Raw genomic sequence first — 23,798 nt, 5'->3', positions numbered from 1 at the left:
CTTTCGGGCAAGGTCAAGGCCTTCCATGTGTGGTCGGGGCCTTCCAAGCAAGGTCGGGCCTTCCAAGCAAGGTCAAGGCCTTCCGGGCGAGGTCGGGGCCTCCCACCCTCTGATGAGGATGTGTTTTGTGTCTCCGCTGCAGGAATTGCTTACTTGGGCGGCGTGTGCAGCGCAAAGAGGAAATGCGTACTTGCCGAAGACAACGGTCTCAACTTGGCCTTCACCATCGCCCACGAGCTGGGCCACAAGTACGTATCAGACCGTGTTCTGCCCGTTTCAGCTCTCTCTGGATACACGTTTTTGCACTTGAATCCCCTAGGTTCTAAAATAGCTCTGCTCTGGGCCTCTGCTCCTTCCGTGGCGGGGACCTAGGCCAGCAAGCCTGGGCCTCAGCGCTTCGGGAACCTGAGAGACTGCTCGGCAGACAGACCCCGAGAGTTAAATGTCAGTCGGGCGTTCGTGTCTATTCTGGAAGCACGCGCTGTAATGGGACGCGGTTTTTCTCAGTGTCTTTCGCGGTTCCATTTCCTTTCCTGGATCAGCATGATCTTTGATTCACTGTAAATATATTGCTCGGATAATGGGGTTCATCTTCGTACCGTTGGACTCCTAGTTCCTTCTCAGCCAGTTGCAGACCACGTGCGAATGTCCGAAGGTAGAATGTCAGGGTCTTTGTTGGAAACGATTGTCGCTATCGCTTTTGCACGTGGCAACCTCCCTGCAGCAGGAAATAAGCACAGAACTCAGAGCCCAGATGTGTAGTAGAGAGACTCCGAGGCAGCCTCCTAGTTTTCCAGATGGAAACGCAGTAGGTCAGAGGGGCTGAGCCGGCTGACCCAAGGTTGAGGTCACTTGCAGGAGGTCTCAGGTGGCAGAAAGCCAGGGCTGACTCTGAAACTGCAGTCCGAAGGTTTGATCTTTCTCCCGGACTCGGTGTCCATTTCGTGTTTTTTCCCTGAAGGAAAAATAGGGATATGACTGCTTAAGAACTTAAAAAATAAAGAAATTTAGGAGGCCAGAGCGTGCAAAACAATGGGAAAATTTATACTGGCTTGAACAGAACAAAATTAAATGGAAGTTTAGTTCTTGGTTAAAAAAGAGTATGTATATTTTTCCTCCAGTATTAGCCATATCTGTGGCTTTACTTATTTGTTGTTTGCTTATTGTATTTATCTGGTCCCGTTTTAATTTTCTCCACTCCTGTAGGCACTTTGGTAATTGACTTCTCTGTCAATGATGTGATTACAGTGAGCGGAAATGATCTTACGCTTATTTCCTGGGATTAAGGAGGAAATACAAATTATTGGCCAAGAGAAGCAGGATCAGCCATTGTCTTTAAATATATAGTTATTTCACATCGACAATATTTTTACAATATTGGTGACAGCACCTTGCCCATACTGTTTTGCCTATTAGAAAATGATTTTAAGCATCAATCATAATCAAAGTCATACTCATCTCTCTGATTTGTTAGAACCGAAAACTAAACAAAACCCCGTTCCCAAGAACGGCTGCTGTAAGAAAAGCATAAATCGGTACGGCTATGGCAAGCGTCTCACTCCGTGCATCACAGCTCCTGGGAACCAAGGACGTGATGGCCGTGAGAACTCAGAGCTGTCACAGAATTTCCCAGCATGCATCTGGATGTGGCCCTTCAGATAGATGTGCGAGTTGCAGAGTCCCCTGGCAGCAGGCAGTGCCGGGGCATGTGCCAGAGTGCCGTTTGCATACCCATGACACAGAGGGCCATTTTCTCCCTGAAGGCTGGTGCCATCGTGCTGGGTCAGACACCGGCGTCTTAGCCCAGGAGGTCTGCAAAGATGAATGGTTAGATTCAGTCAGACCACGATAGCCTGTAGCTACAGTCTGGTTAGAATTTCTTGGAGGACTCTTTATAGCTTGCTCTTGAACTCTAATTACCTACAAAAACAAACACCTTATTGCTAACCCAAACCAATAAATCTTGCTAGCGTTTGGCCCTGCCCCTAGTTGGGTGGTTACAGTTTTCCCAGGAAAGTCTGTTATCTCTGATTATTCTCAAGCATTGGGAAGCAGATCTCCCAAAGCTAAAGCCACGTTCTCTCCATCCTCAGACCCCCACTGGTCATCTGGGCTCAGAGCAACAGGTGAGGCTTGAGAAGGTATAGGCCCACCGGCCAGGCCGCTTCACAGGCACGAACATTTGGAAGCTGTTCCGTATTCTGGGAGGGAGTGGAGCATTTTAACACCACGTCCCTTAAATACACGCGCACAAAGACAGACGGGCTGGTATGCTGGGTGGACTGCTGACCCATGCTCCCCGAGAAAATAAAGAGTGACCCTCTACGTACCCCTAGAGAGTCCCCACGGGGTTCACCCTCAACACTTAATCCTGATAGAGTGACCCCTCTCTTCTGAAGGATGGGGCGTGTGCCATGGCACGTGGGCATGTGTAGCCGTGCCCTCCCGTTATTCACCCGAGGTCCCTCCCACGGAGTCAGTGCGAGCAGCCACCTTTACGCCCACGTGTTGGACACCGAGAGCCGCAGAAGGTGGCATGATGTTCCTTCCGCCTCGGTTGTCAGAAAACACGAAGCTGAGCTGCAGGTTCATTTTCAGCAGTTAACTCATCTGAGTCCTGGAACTATATTTTTCTTCCTCTTTCTGGTGTCTCTTTGTTCGTGTGGTTTTATTTTAAATATTACAGTTCAAAAATAATTGATTCGGTACTCTATAAACGGGCTCCAATCCAGTTTATAATCACATCGGTTCCAAATGATCAATTAAATGAAAAGTTCTTGTCATGGTAATGTCAGTAATGCTGCTTAGGGTGTGAATTAATAATGCACTAATGCCGTTTAAGATCTCGTTTATTGAGCACCTACTGTGTTAGATGCTGCGCACTTATGCTATTGAATCAGCCCTGCGAGGTAGGTGTTATTTAGATAGTTCTTTATAGATTAGGAAACTAGTATTTTTAAAAACAATTTCTATTCTCTACCTAAAATGATCTGGGATCACTTATATGATAACATACCTATGCGACAGGGCCATTAAAACGAAGATCCGAATGACAAGAGATAGATAATAAAAAAGAGAGCTTGTTATATACTGAAAAACATCAAGGTACCATCAATGTGTTGCCAGCCAAGGCAGAAAGGACACTACATGGCATGGCTCTGCTGCTTCAGGCTGGCAGAAGGAAGCCCTTAAGTCATCGAGAGGGGTTTTCGTAGCAAACTCAAGTACCGGGGAGGAGGGTGACGGGCCTCTGCCTGGCCACCCTGGTGAGGACGTGGGGCTGACAGGGCTGCAGCCCCGGCTCTAGGCAGGGACTGACGGGGGGGTCGTGGGTGAGAACCGGGGGGAGGGGCTGCCCTGTGTTTCTGCCTGGAGGAGGAGTCGGCTCCGAGCAGCAGCCATGTCGACAACATCTTCGGGGTTCGCTAATGAGCAGCCACGACCTTGGTCGCCTCCTTGCCCATGAACGCCTGCCCGACAGGTAACTACATGTTACCTGTCATTCCCCTCGTTGATAGGAATGTGGTCAGGTGTGAGTTGGGGAGGCGGCCGTCACTCTGTCTCGTCTGGTTGGCTTTAGAAGCCTAACTGAAAACGAGATATTCTCGTCGGTGCCCTTCTGTGCCTTTCTCTGTCCCCAGTGACCATGAGAAATGACAGCAATGGCCCTCTGTACTCCAGAGGGCTGTAGTTTCCCGCTGCTCTTGGTTATGGCTGGGGGATGGGGGACGGGAGGGGGGTCCTCTAGAGAAACAACCCAACCGGGCCAACACTGCCCAGATTTATCCCCTCAGCAAAGCAGGTCAGGGTGCCTTGGGGTAGACTTGAGTGTCCAAGGTGTTTATCAATATTTGGCTTTCAAGAGGAGGGACAGCTGGAAGCGAGCATTTGTTTCTCTCAGATGAGCTTATGATTTCGAGGCTGAACTGACCACGCGTGGAAAGGACCCCCCCTCCCCCCGACGAGGGCTGGGAGCCCCAGGCCATGCCGACCACCCCTGCGTAAAAGCAAAAACCAAAATGAGCGACACCCTCACCCATCACGGCGGGGGGTGCTAGTAACTTTAGCGAAATATTAAAATGACCGGGTGTAGTACATTTGTTGGAATTTTGGAATATATTGTTTGCTGTGTTTTGGAAGTTTTCGTGTCAAAGCGAGAAGGTAGATGGTTCGCTGACAGCTGGTGGGAATCCTTTTGTTTGGGGGAAGAGGGGATCAGATAAGGAGCCAAGAATTAAACATGGCATGATTGGAGAAGTGAGGAGGAGGAGCCGAGGGACACTCCAGCTTGGCCAGTGTGCCTCTCCCTGCACACACGTCTTGGGGGGCAGGCTCTGAAACATCAGCAGGGGCTTCCAGGTGGGGTGATGGGCGGGGGGGATCCACTTAGTCACACAAGGCCACCCACTCCGAAGGAAAAGCAGAGGCTGTGTGTTTACTTGTAGGGACAAAGGGCTTTCACGGGCAGGAAATGTCTCTGCTCCTGTGGATTTAGGAAGCGCTGTCAGGCGCGCCCGAGCCAGATCAGCACCGGCGGAGAGTCAGCCCAAACCACGCGGCCTCTGGGACCCCATAAATCTCCGAACGGCCCTCCGGGCGGCCCGGAAGCCAGGCCCCGTGTCCAGGCTCATCGCCACCTGTACTCGGGTGCACGTCCCCCCTCCCACCTGCTCTCCGTGGGGGTTTCACGACGTCCATATGCCCTCTCTCGGGTCTATCCGTTCTGGAATTTGCCTCTCCTCCGGTCGGCTGGCTCGGCTGGTGGCCTCTAAAAACTCGCTCTCTTCAGGGAAGCTTGGGAACATGGCATAGGTGACAGCTGGGCAGAGCTGCGTGAGACGGGTACTGAGGGGTCTAAACGTGCCACGCCTCCCCCCTGGATCCATCAGACTGCACCCCCGCCCCGGGGCTGAGAGCTTAGAGGGGTTCCCTGGGAGGACTTGCCGAGCTGGACCGTGACGTCACAGAGGCACCATGGGTCCCAGCCTCCGCGGCCTTCCTGCTGCCATTTGCGCCCTCCCCTCCCAGCCCATTGTGTCCTTCGGGGCCATGGATGCGGTGCTCCCCCGGTTCTCGCTCACCTCTCTCCACATCACCCCAAATTCCATGCCCTTTGCCGCTTCACCAGCCAGTCATACTCACAGCTGGTGAGGCTAGGGGACAGAAACCCAGCCACCCTGAAAGGTGCCACCGCAGGACACTTCGTCCTGCCATCTCTCGTCCGACACCTCCCGGGAACCCTCAGTGAGGTCTCAGCACAAAGAGTCAGGTGACCCGCGGTGGGGAGAATGTGACGGGCAGAAGTCGGGAGGTGGGAGTGGACAGGTGAGGACAGGTGAGGCCCGTGAGGGCCGAGACACTGGTGATGCGCGTGCTCGGAGACGAACGGCGATGCTGGGCCGAGCTTCGCACGCACGGACGTCCCGACAGAGCTGTGTCCGGGGATCCAGCGGTCACATGCGCACCGCGGACGTGGGAGACACGTAAATGGACGCCGTGGCGACGCTGTGCACAGCTGGGCTCTCGGGCTGCACAAAATTTCACAGCCCCATGGCTGGCATAACGGGGAGGAGCGCGGAAGCATGAGCGTAACAGGGACTGTGTCCCCTTGCTCAGGCCCCTGAGGACAGGGGACAGCTGGGTGCCGCCAGCTAACTCACTGGGGCTTCCACGGCCCCAGGCAGGTCACATGTGAAGCTCGGCATCCCCCAATGAGGACACTCGTCGAAAACTAGATCCTGGCACTCGGGTGTTTCCACGAGGACGTGGCACTGCGGGCAGGCTTTCGGGACAGGGGACGGCGGGAGGATGTCCCATTGATGCGGGTGCCTGGGGACGTGCTCGCCTGGTGTGCAGCACGGAACGTGGACCAAATCCGGCCTCTGGGAGTCAGGCTCATGGGCCCAGGGTGGGCGTGAGTCTGGGGGAGGGCTGGAGAACGGAGGGAGAGGGGCGGAGAGAGCCGTTCTGGGGGAAAATGTCCTTGTAACTGGAGTTGACACAATTCCAACGGGAAAGGCTTGTCTCATCCGCAGAACAGGAAGTCAGGAAAGCCACGGTCCAGATGTGCGAAGAGGGCGAGCGTTTGTGGCCTGTGTTAAGAATGAGCTCGGGGAGCCAGGGAGTGAACGCAGGCCAGATGCGAGCAGGCAGCCGGCCCGCCAGCCGACGGCCCGGGCAGCCCGGAGCTCCTGGCCGAGTCCTTGGCCTGGGTGCCCGGCCCGGCAGGCACAGCCTTATGAAGAAGATACAGCCTAGATAGGATTTCTGGAGATGTCGTAACAGTTTAGAAACCTTGGGAGGGGAGGGTCCTTCGTTCTAGTTGGAATGAGGGCAGTGGTGTCACAGACAGTTGGCTTTTCTTGCAGAACAGAAAGAGGGGCCGCCTTCCCCCACAATGTCTGCGGGCGGGCCCCGGTGCCTCTGGTTCTAGAACGGGTCCCACGTTGGGTGTTCAGACAGGCTCCTCCCAGGCTCCCTGGGGCTTTCCCCCCGTTCCCACCCAGCCCGCACGGCCTCCCCCAGGCTCCCTTCCACACGAGCGGGTAATCCGGGTGCTAGCGGTGTGGACTGTGCTCGGGTTTCCCACGGAGGCGCTCGGAGCAATGCCTGTGTGTCCGGCCCCCGGGTCGAAGTGGGTGTGCGAGCATCCTCTGGGCACGGCTGTGTCACCCGGCTTCCGGGGCCGTGCAGAATAGTCAGGCCTTGTTTCCCGGTGTTGTTATTTTTAAAACGTGCTGCTGAGAACTGCGGAGTCTTTCACCCTAATTTACAAGCCCGGTCCCCTCTGCCCCTGCCAGCTGCCACTGTCACAGCCCTCCTCCCATGCCGGCTGAGCTGGAATCACTTGCGCCAGCGGGGGTTTGCAAGGCCGGCCTGCACCCTGCACCTCTCAGCCGGACTCCGGAGACCTCGAGCATGACCTTCACAGCGGCTCTGCCTGTCCTTTCCCCTCCTGCTCCCCATCCTGCATAAACAGAAGCAGAATTTCCTCCTGCCCTCCCCCCGCCCCCTCCCACAGATGGTTTTGAACGGAAGCTGCCCCATCCAGAGCAGCAGGAACCATATAGCTGGTAGCCCTATTTAAATGGCCTTTCTGCCCTGAGCGGGAACTTCTTCTCACTGCCCAGAAGCGACAGGAATCTCAGGGAAATGACCGTGATTTCCTTTGGAGTCTAACCCTGGATGCAGAGTGAAATGTGCAGCGAGATCGCTTCTCCCAGTCTCCTGGCAGGCCCGGAGCCGCTGTCCTTAAGACGACCTTGAGCACAGCCTTCCCAAGTCTGCCCAGGCCAGCGGGACGCAAACAAAGGGAAAACGGTTAAAACCTCTTCAGTAGGTGGGCTGATGCGGTCCCACCTGCTTTCCGAGCGGCCAGGCCCAGCAGCCATTGGCTGGACGTTATCTCCGTGATGGGAAATCCAGCTGGATCTGGGGCGTCTGCTTCCTCTGGAGCTTCCTTACTGTAATAAGGAAGGTTCCAGAAGCTGGGCTGCCGCTCGCCTCTACCCCGGGAATTCTTTGCATCTGACATCAGGTGGCTCGCCCTACCCGAGACAATGTCGGCTGAGATGGTGTTGGAGGTGGAAACGGGTGGGGAAAGTCGAGTTTGGCTAAAGAACCAGATTCTGAAATCCCCGTGGAGCTTCCTGACGTTACAGACCCTTCCAGGAGTTAGACGAGGGCCAGTTTTCTCGCTGGGTTGCCAGAGCCGCTGGCGGCTTCACCTCAATGGCTTTTCTCACGGTTCTCAGAGCATTTTGCAGACGGCTCGTCAGCCTCCCTTCCTGTGGCTGTAAGTGGCAGAGCGGAAACTCAGAAGTGAGTGATCATCTTTCTGCTCGTAGAGGGCCTTGTCTTCCATCTGTGGAACACACAACATCCGTGAAGCGCCCTAAAGCAAAGTTGCGTCAAGAGTTTTGCCTTTATGCATCTGTGTATAACTCGGTGAGGACGAAGGGAAAACCTTTTGTTCCGTTTTTGTTTTTTCCGTGGGGGAGTCTTGAGAATAGCTTTCTTGCCCTGATTTCGGACTCTCCTCTGTGGTCCCTTATTGTCACCCATGCTTCGTCGAGCGCTCGTGCGATGCCAGCAGGCTGCGCGGGGTCTTTCGCTGGCTTCCAGAGTTTGATGCTACGTTTCATTCAGCGTCCTCAACGGCTTGGAGATGAGGTTTTCGTGTAGACGTGGTTGACACAGCTAAACCCATCCTACCCTACTCTCGTCTAAACGTTTAACTTGACGCATCGTACAGCCTGATAGATTTACGGCCAGACTCTAGAATGTCAGACTCTTGGTGCTGACACGCCGGTGTGGGAACTCGCTGGTCAACCAGAATTCTGTTTGCCTGTGAAGTGGGGGTTTTCCCCATAGAACATGGAAGGAAGCAGCAGGACTGGACCCTCAACAGATATATGAAAGAGTCTCTGAATGTCCCCAAGGCAGTGGCCTTGGATGTCCTGAGGGTCCTTGAACTAAAGCTTTGACAGCTGGCATTCCCGTCTGGCCTCGGCCGTCAGTCACGTTCTGTCTTCGGCACGGAGGCGCTGTGTGAGCGACTGCACTTTTCCTAAGGACACGTTCTTCCCGTCCACTCTGCCAGTGACCTGTGTGTGCAGAGTCCGGCCCACGGCTGCCCTGTTGGTGGCGCTGTAGAGTCGGCAGGTCAGCCTCCTCATTGACTTCTGGATCCAATGTGATAGGAATCATCTTCTCCTTCCGTATTTGACATCATGTCACACCAGATGCGGGAGCCAGTGCAGCCACCAGGCGCTACGTGGAGACTGCTAGAACAGAGGGTGTGCAGTGAGCCCTCACGCCCAGGGGCCCGGTCACTTCTTCCTAGTGCCCCTCGAATTGACTCGTATATCCCAAGAGGCTGGTCCGTCCCTGGGGCTCGAGCCTGGGGGCTGCCTGGCCTTAGCCTTCTCCACCTCCGGTGCTCGTCGTGCGTGTGTCAGCTCTTACAAAGTGACCACAGGATCGGTTTCCTCGTGAAAGATGACTCAGGACAGAAAACACGAGGGCGAGTGGCCAAAGTGGAAAGGAAGTTGAAGAGCTCCCCCGAAGCGATCCTGTTTTCAAACCGGGACTGGCAGAGGGTTGTGAAGATACCCTCGGGAGGTCAAGGGCATAGTGTGTTTTGAAGAGCCAAACCCTTCACGCCGCCTGCGGGAAGTGAACCACTTTTATACCTGGGCTGCTCGTCGCCCAGACTGAGCGCCCAGCACGGCCTTCATACGCGCCGAGGTTGAACACTTCACCTCGGGCCAGGGGAATCAGAGATCCGGACAGCAGAGGAGGTGACATGACAGGAGATGAACCAGCAGCTGCATGCGGTTCAGGCTGTGTCAGTCCCAAAGATCGCGAGACCTCGAGAGAACTCGTTTGCAATGAGAATGCTGGCCCACTCCCATCACCGTAGAGGGGCAACGAAGGACAAGCGGGGGGCGCTCGAGACTGGAAATAGGCAAATGCCATCTTGCAGAAGGGAAATGAGACAAATATCACAGCTCGTAGATATGTGACATTAACACCGTCTGTAGGAAAGTGTCCAGAATGACTCATCACACATAACCTGGGGGGTGCTCGAGGCTAAGAGTCAATCCTAGAAGTTAGCCAAGAATCTACCGATGACAAGTCATACCCAGCAGATGGTGAAGAGGCAGGGAATGTAAATGTCACCGCGGTGTCTACAAAACACTCCCGATGAGAAGTCTGGGAACTGTGGGCTGGATACCGTTGCGCTTAAGTGAACTTGAACTGTTAAGCAACCTCACTCAAAGCATGATCATCAAGAGAGAGAGATCCCCCTGGGAGGGAGGCTTCCCACCTGCGCTGGGGCCCCCTGATTTAACATGTCAGTCATGGTCACACGTGGAGAGGGGTCGCATGCTCATCACACACCGAGACGGCACAAAGATGGAGGGAGGAGGGTGTGCGACAAGTCAGAAAACTGAGAGTTCTTGACCAACTGCGAAAGTGGCCCAGTAGAGCGATGCATGATTGCATCTCCACCCCGATCCTAGAACACCGTTAGCGCTTACATTTTGTAGAGGGGCAGACGAGGTTCAGGGGTGCTCCACTGGAAAGTGGCAGAGTCAGGCTTCAAGCCCTGTGTCATCACGGGAGTCCATGCACTGGCCATACGCCTTGCATCTTACCAGATGGTATTTAATCTGAGTTCAGTCCCAGAGCGGCCAGATGTCACGTACGGGATGGTGGAAGCATGTTTAAAAGGATCGAGTCACTGCCAGCAAACACGTCCGTCTCTCCTTCCTCATATGCATTGACAGACATTACTAATTGATCCCAGAATGCTTTTCTACTGAGCCCCAGCTCATAATGCTTCCTACCTCTGCAGCCACTGCCAATAGATTAAGGTTGGGACAAGGGGCGAAACTGACTTCCTGTACACAAGGGCTGAGGATAGCGGCCTGCTCCCCAAACCAGGGCATTCTTAGGCCTCGTTGACACGAGCCTCGTCCCCAGAATCGAAGGAGGCAGTGGTAACTCTGCAATGCCCTTCGGAGATTCAGCATCGAGAAGTCTGTCTTCAGAAGGACTTCAGGAGCCAGGACTGTGTCCACATGGAGGGGAAGGACCAGCTGGAAGGACCGGGTCTTTAAGCTGAAGAGCTGTTCAGGGGACATGAGCACTTGGTGACATCTTAGAGACTGCCGGGGTGCAGGGGGCCTCTGCACGGCCCGATGGCAGAGCCGAACCTCTGTGCTCGAGATACAGGGAAAGAGGTTTCAACTTGATGGAAGGAAGACAGTGCTTAAAGTTAGAACTCTCTAGAAACAGGAGGGACGACGTCCATTCCTTCATGCTGGGGTGCGTGCACGGAGCAGGCCCCTCCAGACCGAGGGGTGGCATGGACATTAGAGTATGAGGGAGTTTGAACTAATCTCCGATCTCACCTCAGACCCTCCCGTTGTAGAGTCTGTGACCCCTGGACGACATGGGGGACAAAAGAGACCAGGGTCTGGGCGGTACACGCGGTGGGTTCAGAGAGCCAAGAGCACAGGTCAGAGCACACGGACGCGTACACGCCTCCGAATGGCGGCAGACCGCACGGCTTTATCGTGTGAGCTCGTTTTCACCTCTTCATTTTCATCTATTCGTTCAGTTCTCTCACCCATCTTGTGACGTAAGTACCGTCATTCTTCCCTTTCTGCAGGTAGGGAAACTGAGGCACAGGCATTAAGCGGCTTGCCACAGCCGCGGAGCTTATAGGCGGTAGGACCGGAATTTGAAACCCACAGTGGGTGTCAGGCCCCGGCACGCACGGTGGGTCCACAGCCTCTCACAGAGGGCTTAGGGCTCCCAGCGTGATTTTACATGCGACGTTTCTCTTGGGGACATGCCATCTGTGTAGCGGTGACTGTCGGGCACAGCATAGAGAGAGGCAGGGCAGCATCGTCCCCTTGGTTGGGCGCGGGCCTTGGAGGTTCTGCCCAAATGCGTGGCCCAAGCCTGCGACTCGAACTCAGGCCCTTGGGGAGCAAACCATGAAGGCAGCTCTGCCTCAGGTTACGCAAGTCCCTTAACCTCCGTGCGCCCCCGTTTCTGCATCTGTGCCGCGGGCATACGGGCTCCTCCTCCCTCAGAGCGTTCTCGGGACGATGGAAGGAGCCGATGCTGAGTTCCAGGACTGGAATACGACGTGTAGCCTCACGTTGCCTGGTCCCTCCCCGGCCCCTCTCCCCTAAATACAACCAAATACCCTGGAAATGACTCAAGAGACAGCCATAAAAGGGCCATGACCGCTGGAACGGAGGGGCAGGCTAGCTGGGGAGCTGTAGGCCCCGAGGCGTGACCGCGTGGCGAGCGTCTCTGTTTTCTTTTTAACTCCCACGTCCCCAACCTGGGCACCTGGACACCTGCAGCCTGGAACCGTCAACAGCCGTGGACACAAAACCTGACAATAGCCCGCTCCCTCCAGCTGGCGGACCGGTAAGGACAAAGCCGGACAGAGACCTCATGCGGTGCCCCCATTCCCGCTCCGTAAGCAGGATGCCTCAGGCTGGCCGATCTACCTGCAGCAAGAGCAGTGAACCCCAGGTCAACCCTCACCGGCCCCGCAGCCAGGCCGTGGGCGGGCAGCCAAACCCGCCAGCAGCAGCCACAGCAGTGAAGCCCCCCGTCCTCCCTGCTCTCCCCGCCAGTGGCATAAGGACACCAGACCCAGCAGCTCCTCCCTCCCACACGTTTCCCCCCGGGAGGTGGCCTGGTGACCTACCCAGTGCCTTCTGCTCCTGTGGATGTCACCAGCAGGGACCCATCAGAAGCCTAGGCAGCACCAGGACATCAAGGATGACGAGACCCGCACTGCAGAGCTCTGGAGCATCGTTAGAACGAAAGCCCCCCAAAGTAGGCCGGGACGTACACGATGACCCTACGCAGGGTGCCTGCCTGCTGAAACAGAAGATCGAAATAGGATCAAGACTCACCTGACATCACAGCCAAAATGTCCAGGATACAGTCGAAACTCACCCACCCCGTCAGGACCAAGAAAACCACAGCTCGAATGAGGAAAGCCAATCGGCCGACACCCGTGACAGATGTTAGAACAGCCTGATGATTTTAAAGCGTAAAAATGTTTCAGCAATTAATTACAAACGAATGCAGAAGAACCGAACAACGCGTCAAGCCGCAGGATCGACATTTCTAGAACAGCCCACATCCCAGCACAGCAGAACACACGTTCTTTCCAGGACACAGGCCAGTAACGGCAAAGGCTGGCCGGGATGTGGAGACACTGGGTCACTGGTACCCCGCCGGTGGGCTGGAAAGAGCTGCTCAGGACAGCAGTTCCAGAGTTCCATCGAAAACTAAAACCATACGCCCAGTGATCGCACTCTTGGGTATTCATCCCAGAGAGAGAAAAAGGAATTTTTACCCCGAAGCTTGTTCATCAATGTTTATAACAGCTTTAAACTGCTGTAAACAGCCAAAAACTTGAAACTACCCAAATGCCTTTCAGTGAGTGAATGATTAAACAAAGAGGGGTACATCCGCATCATGGAATACTACTCAGCAAGAAAAAAATGAATGGCTTTTGCCTACGCACAGCCACTTGGAGGAACTTCAGGGAAGTTATACTGAGTGAACACAGCCAGTCCCCGGAGGATGGGTACTGCACGATTCCATTTATAGTAACGTCCGTGAAATAACATAATGATCGAGATGGAGAACAAACAGGTCAGTGGTCGTTAGAGTTTGAGGGGTGGGGGAGAGGGTAGGCGTGGCCATAAGGGGGTAGCCTCGTGATGATGCTATGATTTCTTAAATGTGGTGGCCGTTGCAGGAAGCTCATGTCTTACAATTGAATAGAACCACACACACACACACACACACACACACACACACACACACACACACACTACAAATATAGCTGGCGAGGTCTGAATAAGCCCTCTGAATTGCATGAGTGTTAATTTTCTGGTTTGGACACTGCATTGTAGTTACTATGCAAGACATTACAATAGCGGGTGGCCGGGGAAAGGATGTAGAGAACCCCCTTCCAGTTTTCTTTCCAGCTTCTTGTGTCTCTGTAATGATTTTCAAATTAAGAGTTTAAAAAAGAGAAAAAGCCTCGAGGGTCTTTTAAAATGCAGATGTCCAGGCCATCCTTTATACCAAGGAATTTCTGTAGATGGGATTCAGGCATCCGTATTTTTCTAACCTCGCTTAGGTAATTCAAACACGCAGCCACAGTGGAGGGCCTGCGCTCATTAATGTGAGCAGTCGTCACCTCCCATCGTCATGGTTACAGCAGCAGGAGTAGCCCCTCCTCTGTGCGTGCTGTGTTTGGAGCCCGTGCACCCTCTCAGGTGTCTCGTGGACCCGTTATTCTCTGATGACTCTGGAAGCAGCGACAATTCTGAGTCCCCGCATCCTAACACAGCGGCACTCACCTCGTTTTGAAACGGAGCCTGAGTTGCAGGTGTCGTGGTTGGGTGCCATGACCTTGACTCTTCCCCGTGGGAGTGTTGATGTAGGCGCATTTGGCGCTTCTGAAGAGGTCTCCGCTTTTTCAGAAAGGGGATCAGATGAGCTGGTTCTGGAAGCCTTCGCCCACTCACCGTCGTGCTCGAGGCTGTCCATTTCTCTTCCTCCTACTTGAATGGTCCCCTGTGGTTTGGACACGTCTGTGCCGACGGGTTATGGCGCCTTCCGGAATCAGGGCAAATGGAGCAGGGGAGCAAGAACGTGGATCCTCGGACACGGCTCTCAGGAAGCGCTGGTGCAGGTGTCATCCTGCTGGACACCGAGGGTGACTCGGAGCAGAGAAGTCCACACTGGCGTGGGTCACTTTGCCCTCATGGCCCAGGCGGCAGGGCCCGGAAGGCAAATCGCAGGGCAGGCCAGTGTCTCGGGTCGGTCCTATCATCTCGTTTGGAGGACAGTAGAGCCTCGCTCCAGGGAACACTTATGACAGCAGGTCCGTCTGTCACTATTTCTACCACCTTCTCCATGTTCTCTCCCCTGAGCCCACGGCCGTCTTCCTTCCTGCACCCTAAAAACAACAACAACAAAAACAAAGGGCTGGGCCACGAAAAAAAATATCTCCAAGCCTGTGACCTTGACCTTGACAAGAATGGAACCGTGTGGGCGCTGGAGGGTGAGGACGAAGGGAAAGAAAGCGTATGAAATTTTGCGAAGCAGCCGGCAGGGCCACCGCCCAGCCATCCTCTGGGGCACTGGGCACGTAGAGCTCGAATCAGCACCGATGTGACCTGGGGAAGGCTGAGAGCGACCTGGTGGTTTCAATAGACTGAGAGACAAGTGGCAAAGGGGAGCCGACATGGAGAGGCGACCGGGCCTCTGATGAGGGGAGCCCTGAGGTCTGCAGGTCAGCTGCTCCTCTGAGCCTCGGCCTCCTTTAATGCATTAAGGATCAGAGTGGTGATTCTTCTTCCTGAAGAATCAGGGTTCTCTCGATGATCTCAAAACGGGGAGGGGGTCGTGTGGTCTTCGCAGTGCGTGAGCCCTCTGCTGCCTCCCATTCAGCCACCCTGATACCCTACCTGCAGAAAAAGCCTTTGGTCACGGGAGCGGCCAAAGATGAGGACAGCCAGCTGTGCCTTTGACAGCTCTCATTTCAGACCCATTAGTCTCTGGCCTGTTGGGGTTGCCAGATTTGACACTAATCTCTTCAATAAACAAAAGTCGAAAGCAGATATTTAGATAAAGGCCAATCACTTTTTTAAAAAGAATGGGGAGAGCAAGGCCCTCGGTACCCTTACTATTTCTGCCTCATCTCTCTCTCCAGAAATGCAACAAAGTCCCACCAAGCCAGGTCGCATGGGGCTGAGTGGCGACGGCGGGTGGGCAGCCGCTGCCCAGGCTTTGGTATCGGCGACGCTGAAACAAGGGGTTTCTCTTCTGCTCTATCATATGGAACCTGCTGGAACCACCCTCTATTGACAGCGAGAGGCTCTTTGTCTGGAACACCTGTTCTGTTTGCATCTCGGCTGGGATTCTGTGGGGAGGGCCTCCCTTCCTGTTTTAATAACCTGTTATCAACTACAGAGTCGCCGCTAGTAAAAATATGAATTATCGCTTAGGCGATACTTTTGGCATCTCTTGAAGCCGCATTCCATTCTCCTTGTCCTGAGCCAGATCTCAGAGAGGGTTTGAGGACAAGTCGTATACACTGTTATTACGAAGGCCAAAAGAATATATTTGTATCCCGTAAATTGAATGCCAGTTAAGCAGTAGTGATTTCTGCAAGAAGCCTGTAATTTATGCTAGGGGAAGTGAAGGTTTTTTTTAAAGATGAAAAGTATTGCTTAAGAAAAGCCTCAAGAAAAAAATAATAAAGGGAAAACGAAATAGCAGAAATGAAGCCACCAACATCTCAACTGTGTGGAAATTTCAGAAACAAATCCTAGGTGTTAGAGAAACGATGATTATATATATAGAGAGAAAATGTTTCATGGAAAACCACGCAAAATAACATTTAATAACTTAGCAGTAAGGCGATCGCTGTTCCTGAAATGCGTCTGTTCCTTATTTGCCATCACAGTAGAATTTATAGATGAAACATTTGGGCCTTGAACTTCACGTATGTCCAGAATCTATCAATCAACAGCAGTGCCTTCCCTGGACTCAACCGAAAATTGGGAATCTGGGCAGAGATAAAGAACAGTCAAGAATCTTGCCTTTTTGACTAACCAGGAAGCGATCGTCCTGAATCTCTTGTCACTTGACCACGAGGCTTGATGAGAACTGCTGTCGTTCGTCATCATCTTGGACTCCGCCTGGAAATTTGTGGGCAGAAGGAGAGAAGAGGAAAGGGGTGCAAGAGCGACCGCCAGCATTCGACCTCTGTCACGTCACGAAGACAGGGCGCCTGTGCGTGGGAGCCACGCGAAGGCCAGGCTGAGTTCCGAACAGGAAGGAGCGGTGGCTTCGGGCTCTGTCTGATGACGGATGGCTTGTTTCTAGGGGTGACACTCTTAGCCCTGGAGATACACTAGACTCACCTGAGAGTCCCTGTAAAATACAGGTGCCTGGCCCCTCCCCCAGAAATCCCGTTTTCCTTGGTCGGGAGGTGGGCCTTGTTTCCCAGGTCAGTCACCTGCAGCCAAGGTGTTAAAAACCTTCAAGACCGGAAGTTGTCCTGAAAGAAAGGGTTTTTTGGGCCCATGCTAGCCAGGCAGGGACTAAGTCCTCGGGTGTGCCGTCTGATCCACCGGCGGCAGGGCCGGAGGGAGGAGACGGCACGTCTGCCAGCCTGAGATGAGGTCCTATATATACGCTGAGTTTGGAGAAGAAAGATGTAAGTTGTTTCGAGAGAATTTACATCGGCTACAGATAAAGCAGGAAAAGGTGAAGTGGGGACAGTTCTGGCACAGGTGTGCAGTCCGTGAGGAAGACGTGTTTGCTACTTTGGGACGGGTTGTGGGCACAACCCGGATAGTTCCCCGTAAACAGGGAGTGGTGACATCCGGTGATCAGCCATTCTCTCTAGATAATCATGGATTAGCCTCTCGGAAGTTCATCGAAACTTCAGCACGCATTCAAGAACGTGGGTAGTCTTCTGCTGGCTTTGGCCGCGGCCTCGAGCTAACTCTCCCGTCCCTTTGTCCCACCTCGGCTGCTGCAGTCACATCCGTCTAGTGAGGGACATCTCAGGACCTCTCCTTAGCACCAGCGAAACCGCCAGCGTGCCCCTCGGGTGTGCTCCCTGGACCAGCAGCTTCGCATCCCTGGAGAATTAATAGAAATGCAAATTCTCATCCCTCCCCCAGTCCCCACCCGGTCCCCACCCGTCAGACCTACTGAATCGGGACCTCCGGGTGGCACCCAGCAGTCTGAGTTTTCGGGGCCACCAGAGTTCTCCCAGATTTGAAGTCTCTGAGAACCACTCGTCCCTAACCGCAGCGGTGGTTCTGAGACTTTAAGACTTCAGATTTCCCTGGAGTTTCTAAGAATCCAGATGTTCCTCTCACACCAGTGAAACCAGAATCCCTGGTGGCAAGAGAGCTAGGCATCAGAATTTTCTAGAACTCTCCAGGGAGTTCCACTGTGTGGCCGTGTTTGAGAACTTCGTCCCTCTCGGTCCTAAGAGTCTAGAATTGGCCTTTGAAATTCTATCCTGTCTCCCTGGTGTCAGGTTGCCGTGAGGCAGGGCCAAACTGATGACAGTCACCTTGCTCCTGGGGAAGGTGTGGCTGTGGCTACTCGCTTCTGATGTACCCTGTCCTCGGGAGAAAGGGGTCTCAGGACTGCCACCTAAACAATAAGCAAAGAGACCGGGATCTGTGGGGGTAAACATTCTAAGAGAAACTCTTAGATACAATCAAACTGGCTTTAATTTGTTTAATTTGCGAACAGCCATCAGCGCCTTCTTTGTGGTTAGCCCTGGATTTCTGGGATGCTGAGTACGAAGAGGAGTGACAGTTCCTGCCCTGGTGCTCTAGAGGTCACACAGGAGGGGTCCTCCTCAGCCAGGGAGGGTCCAGACTGCCTCAAGGGAGGAAGTGACCCACCATCTGGGCCTTGCAGGAAGGGGTGGATTTCAGCCATCGGGGACAGTGGGAAGAGGCGTCCGTCCGTAGAGGCAAAGGCTTTGAGGGTAGTTGTGCAATTGCCGGCTACTGCCAGGGGGCCAGGGCTGGGGTCACTTGGGGAGACACCCCTCTGGGGCCTGGTGGTGGTATGCACATCCTAGCACTGAGGGATGGGAGGGAGAAGTAGACAGGCTTGCCCCACACCCCAGCCCACCTAGCCCCCCACCCCCTCACCCCCCCCGCAAGGCGGAAGGGGCGGAGTCTACATAATGAGTCCATAAAGCCCTCCCAGATGTGCGGTTTTTAAGGAAAGAAAGGAGGTTTCTGTCATTAGGAGCAAGAAGATGCTTATCTTTAGTTTTTCTGCTGCCTGGAGCATCCTGTGCCCTTTGATGTCCCTGAGGGGTCTTTGAACTTTGAGAAGCGGCAGGTTCTCTCTGCAATGCCCCCTCTGCAGGACCTTTGAAGTGGGCAGGAAGTGCTGGGGGCTAGTTTCCGAAGCCCAATAAAACCATAGCTCCTGGAAGAATTGGTGACAAAGATCGCCTCTGAGGCCGATGGCAGGGACCCAGGAAACTACCGTGCGTCCTCTGCACAGTAATCAATTTATTTGGCGCCATCTCAAACTAAAAAGACGAGCCAAAATCATATGGAAGAGTAAAGATCTCAAAATACCTGAGATAATTCCAGAACAACAAGAAGAAAAAAAGCCTAAGGAGAGAAAGGGAGGCTCATTCCTTCTAGAGGCAGAATTTTTCCTTAACGCCCTACGGCCTTCTCATCTGACTCAGGACTGTCCCCTCGGAAAGGGTCACTCGCCCTGAGAGGCCGTGTCCTGATTCCATCCGTGTAGCCATCATGCTGAACTTCGGAGCCTCTTTCTACCCGAAATCAGCTTCGGATGCCCCTTCTCCCTCCACAGCATGTTCTCCTAGGTCAGAAATCAAGCTTTATGGATTTTTTTTTTTTTTTTTTTTTGGTGAAATGTTTAATACATCGTTGGACTCCAGGTCCTTCCGCGTGACGGCGTTTGCATGCACTGGCTCATCAAATGCTCTGAGCAGTGAGGGTGTCCCAGGAAGAAGCCATGGAGCCTTCTAAGGACGGGTCACGTATTTGTTTATGGATTCACGTTGGGGACCTCCCCATCACAGAGGAGCAAGAGGAGGAGGGACTCCGCGGGGCAGGCAGCCGCGCTCCTGTGTGCTCCGGGCTGTCATAGGGACCTAGGTGTTAGGTGCTGCTTTCATCCTGCACCCTTGTCCATCCTGCTTTGGGCCCAGCCCTGCCTGCGTGCCTGTCGGGCAGGGGAAGGCGAGACCATCTCACCAAGGACCATCTTTGTCCCCAGGGGCACAGGGCTGGCGAGCCAGCAGGAGCCACTAGGACAAGACGATATGGCTTCTCTCTAAGGTGGCCGCAGCTTTGGCCCTCAGACCCTCGTCCCGCAGCCTTTACCAAGCCCAGGCTGATGACACGCAGGGAGCCACGCGAGAGCAGGGCCGGCTGCCCTGAAACCTGGACCCGCTGCTGGGAGAGAAGACCCAGGAGGCCGTGCCGTGAGCCACCGACTCGATTCTGTTCCACGAAGGGCGGCACGTGGTGTAGACCAGTGGTCGTAGCGGTTTCCTTCACTGGTGTCCTGACGATGTCTTCCGGCCTGGACGAGGCGATCGCCGGCCAAGAGCAGATGGCTCCTCCGGCCTCCACGCAGCCTCTCCCCTGGGGTTCTCACATTTGCAGCCCCTGGGCCACCACGGCTGCCAGAACAGGCACGTCCTGTTCAGTTAGCTCATCGTGGACGGAAACCGGATTTCAAAGGCGAGAGCTTGTCAGCGCTCCGTGAGCCCCCCTTCCCTCGCGTGCGACGTCTCCCCATTTCCCTCATTAATTTGCAGCTCCCCAGAGGGCGCCCGGGTGTGCAGCTTGCAGGCTGCGGCCCCCTGCACTCAGGCCCTCGTGAGGTCATCGTCACTTCATCCATATCTCACTCCTCGCCAGGCAACTTCTTGTCTGTTTTTCTAGATATCTGTCACCTCCGTACCTGGGATCGTAAACTCTGAAAGCAGGAGCTGTGCCAGCACCTAGGACAGTGTCTGGTCATAGAGGGCATTTGACGGTGCCTGCTGGGTGAGGAATAAGTGCCATTAAGCACAGTTGACCCCTGACCAACACGGGGTCAAACAGCTCGTGTCCAGTTAAACACGTAGACTTTCTTCAGTAAATATATTGGAAATCGTTTTGGAGATTTGCGACTGTTTGAAAAACTCATGGACAAAGCCTGTGATTTTCTTTATAACATTTTCTTTTCTCCAGCTGACTTTATCGTAAAAATACAGTATATGTAACGTACAAAATATGTGTTAATAGATTGTGTCATCAGGCTTCTGGTCAGCACGGGTCTATTAGTAGTTAAATTCTGGGAGAGTCGAAAGTGACATATGGATTTTCGACTGTGTGGCGTTCAGCACCCCTAACCTCTGTGTTGTTTAACGGCCAACTGTGTTATTATCCCCGTTTAGTCAGCAGCGAGGAAACGAAGGAATTCTCACCCAGGTCTGTCCAACTCCAGGCCGAGACGCTTTCATTTCATTTCATTTTTTTATTTTTATTTTATTTTTATTTTATTTTTATTTAGGCAACCCTTGGTTGACTTCAAAGATTGCAAGGACCCTGTCAGCTTACAAGCCCTTATTTATTTATTTATTTATTTATTTATTTATTTATTTATTTTTAATTTTTTATGCCTACGACACCTGGTCTTCCTAGGTAGTCTCCCATCCAAGTACTAACCAGGCCCGACCCTGCTGAGCTTCCGAGATCAGACGGGATCGGGCGTGTTCAGGGTGGCATGGCTGTGGACCCGAGACTCTTTTAAATACAGCTCTCAGACCTATGTGGGAAGGGGGACTTCATGACACCCTCTTTGACTGTTTACATAGTTTCATCAAAACCATCAGCATTTTGGAGGCTGACTGGGACTTGAAGCTGGCCACTGCGTGCGCACCTGTCCAAGCAGAGTGGCGGGCGTTGGGGGAAGGTGCTGGAAGGGGAGAGGCCTCCGCAGAGAGGCGGGTGGTGCCTGCTGTGGTCGACATGGCTGGGAGAGATGATTTCAGAGACTCAGCTTGGCCAGGAGGAGGGAGATAAACCTGGGAGATGCTCTAAGCAAATCACTCCAGTACCACAGCACCCGTAGCTGCCCATCAAGGACAAAGGAAATGACAGCGGCTACTTTGCACGTTTCATCCGGGACCTGTGAAGACACAGCGGCGATGTCAGTGAAAACGCTCAAGCCCGAAGGCGGTGTCGCGTCTTGCACAGGTTCTAAAAGGCAAAGGTAGCTCTAAAAGCCAAAGTCACCTTCGAAGATCACTCAGGAAGCCGCCACGTGAGACCCCGGCACTGTCTCTCCAAGTCCCTCCCACCCAGCCTTCCTACCAGTGTTAGAACCGGAAGCGTTTTTGCGTTTGAGCATCGAATAAAATTTAGACTTCACGTAGATCGAGACGCCACACCTTGTGCCCGTGTCGTAGGAAAAGTGTGTGTCATGAAACGCCAGGGTCACACTCGGCATGACGCTGTGCTCGCGGAGGCCCCAGGACCCCCGAGAGAAGGCGTCACACTCCCTCTTGGGGGGTGCACACTCCTCCTCAGATAGACGTGCTCACGGACCAGAGTCAGGACAGACTCTGTTCATTTTCTGTTCATTCCGTTCTGTTCATTTTCGTTTTCTATTTTTCCCCTCACTTTATCTCTCTCAACAAAATTAGAATTTTTGTTAAGAGTTAAAAACCCATCGGATGTGAATTTTCTCTGTGTGTGTGTATGTATATCTGTACATATGTGTGTTTATATATTCATACACACACACACACGCACACACAGATCATTTCAGGCACGACTGAGGGGGAGGTGAGACCTCAGACCTGACTGGTACATCTGACATCGAAATTCCTTATGTGCAAATCCAAAAGCAAGAGCTTCTCTGGGGTGAGAGAATTTTGATGTTTCTGCTGTCTTTGTGTTTTCTTCCTTATAGACGGGGTCGTTGATGATCATGGCACTCAGCCCTACCCTTCAACCTGTGCCAGCGAGTGCAGCCTGTTACCCCTTTGACTTTGAACCCTTGTAGGTAAAGTTTCTGAGCAACGCAGTCTGGTTCTTGGCGAAGAGGTAGCGACAGTCATCCCTTCTGGCGCGAAGCCGGCGTGTAAATTATTTTGATGTTAACTCGCGATAACTAATATGAACCTTCCCACGTGGGCTGTCCTGCTCCAGCAGCGTCGGGCACTGTGCCCACAGGGCCAGCCGTGACCCCTGCAGTGGGGATGCTACACTCAAGGAAGCCAGTGCCCTGGGCTCTTCATCCCGCCCCAAGCCCACGTCACAAACCCACCGCAACTACTTGGAGGAGACAGAGTTCCTGATTCTTACACCTGACATCAAAATCCCAAAGCTTCTGAGAGATGGACGGGAAGGTCGAGAGCCAGGGAAAACAGAAGCTTCCAAAACGGCCGATACAGAAGCAACGCGGTGCTTGTTTTAAGATGAAATCAGCTCAAGGCCATGGAGTTGTTGTGTGTGATGAATCTGGGCCGCATGCGACATAGGCCAGTCTGTAGCCTTAATTCCCACAGTCGCTTAAAATTACCGTGCACGCTTAATGCCACTCATTTTTGTTAAATATCACGTTGCGAGAAGTAATGGATACCCTAGGACGTAAACCTACAATAACATAAATTTTTCAGTCAGGTAATCCTTAATTTAAACTAAAAATAGCCGAAATGGTAGTTTTCGTGAACCTCAAATATAAAGACTCCCAGCCCAACGCTGCTTCGTCGAACTGTAAATTTATGAGGCGCTTAGTCAGCATTTGAACATTTTAAACCAGATGAAGCATGGTCTCTATCAGAGAAAAGCTCCAGAAACCCAGGAATCCCACTCTGGGCTGGTCTTGCTGACAGGGACATTCCTCAGAGAAGACCTTTTCTAGGGCCGGCAGAGTGAAGTGCCAACTGGTGTCACACGCCAAATAGGCAGCAGTCAGTGGCCGACGGCACGTCAGCTTTTCTGAACACTGTTTTAAACATAGTTTTGTCTCCCCAGAGACCAGGTTCTCTGGCCAGCACAGTCTGGCCTTGTGGGCGAAGGAGCTTCTTTCACTTAGCAACCACCTTGACCGTGGGAGAAAACTTGGAGGCGGTGGCAAATGAAACGTCCCTCCAGACTTGGTGAGGCCATTCTGCCAGGACTTAGATCTCCTCAGATTGCAGTTTTCCACATACCAAAGGCATTGTTTGGAAAACCCATCTGGTGGCTGCTGGGAAGACCCCAGCCCAGGGCGAAGGGAGGCGACTTGGAAAAGCACAGGGCTAGAAGAACACTTGATTCATGCGTCGATTCTGACAGGATTGGATTCTCCAAGTTGGTGACAGGGCAGTTGGACTGGTCCCTGTGCTGTGCTCACACCTTGTCGTTAGAGGTGGAACGAAGCCACTTTATTCATGAGACATTTTATTTCTGTAACCTCTATACATTTAATTCACGGAAATCCGTCAAAATTGTCAGATCTACCCATTTGAAAATGCAATCACCAATTTTATTTAAAGATATCAGATCAAACCCTAAATCAAGTTTAAAATGGCTTTATATATATTCTTTGCTAAATGCACTGGAAAAACCAGTTAGTTGCTTCAAAAGTTAACATGAAACAAAGGTGGATGGATGGATGGACGGATGGATGGATGGACGGATGGATGGATGGACGGA

The 23,798-nt window shown here is 53.1% G+C and overlaps 1 protein-coding gene and 1 pseudogene across 5 annotated transcripts in view; one reads left to right on the top strand and one right to left on the bottom strand.

The window, feature by feature from the left end:
• ADAMTS17 (ADAM metallopeptidase with thrombospondin type 1 motif 17) overlaps positions 1-23,798 on the top strand; it is a 273,147-nt gene that overhangs the window by 95,762 nt on the left and 153,587 nt on the right. For all 5 annotated transcript variants that reach the window (XM_039844085.1, XM_039844086.1, XM_039844084.1 and 2 more), the window contains exon 8: positions 143-248. In XM_039844085.1, coding sequence (XP_039700019.1) covers positions 143-248 — 106 coding nt within the window. The remainder of the gene's footprint in view (positions 1-142; positions 249-23,798) is intronic.
• On the bottom strand, positions 20,771-20,889 carry LOC120587367 (uncharacterized; annotated as a pseudogene).

This window comes from Pteropus medius, unplaced genomic scaffold (assembly GCF_902729225.1).
Source record: "Pteropus medius unplaced genomic scaffold, Ma_sr-lr_union100, whole genome shotgun sequence".
Lineage (NCBI taxonomy): Eukaryota > Metazoa > Chordata > Mammalia > Chiroptera > Pteropodidae > Pteropus > Pteropus medius.
This window is presented reverse-complemented; position numbering and strand designations above follow the sequence as displayed.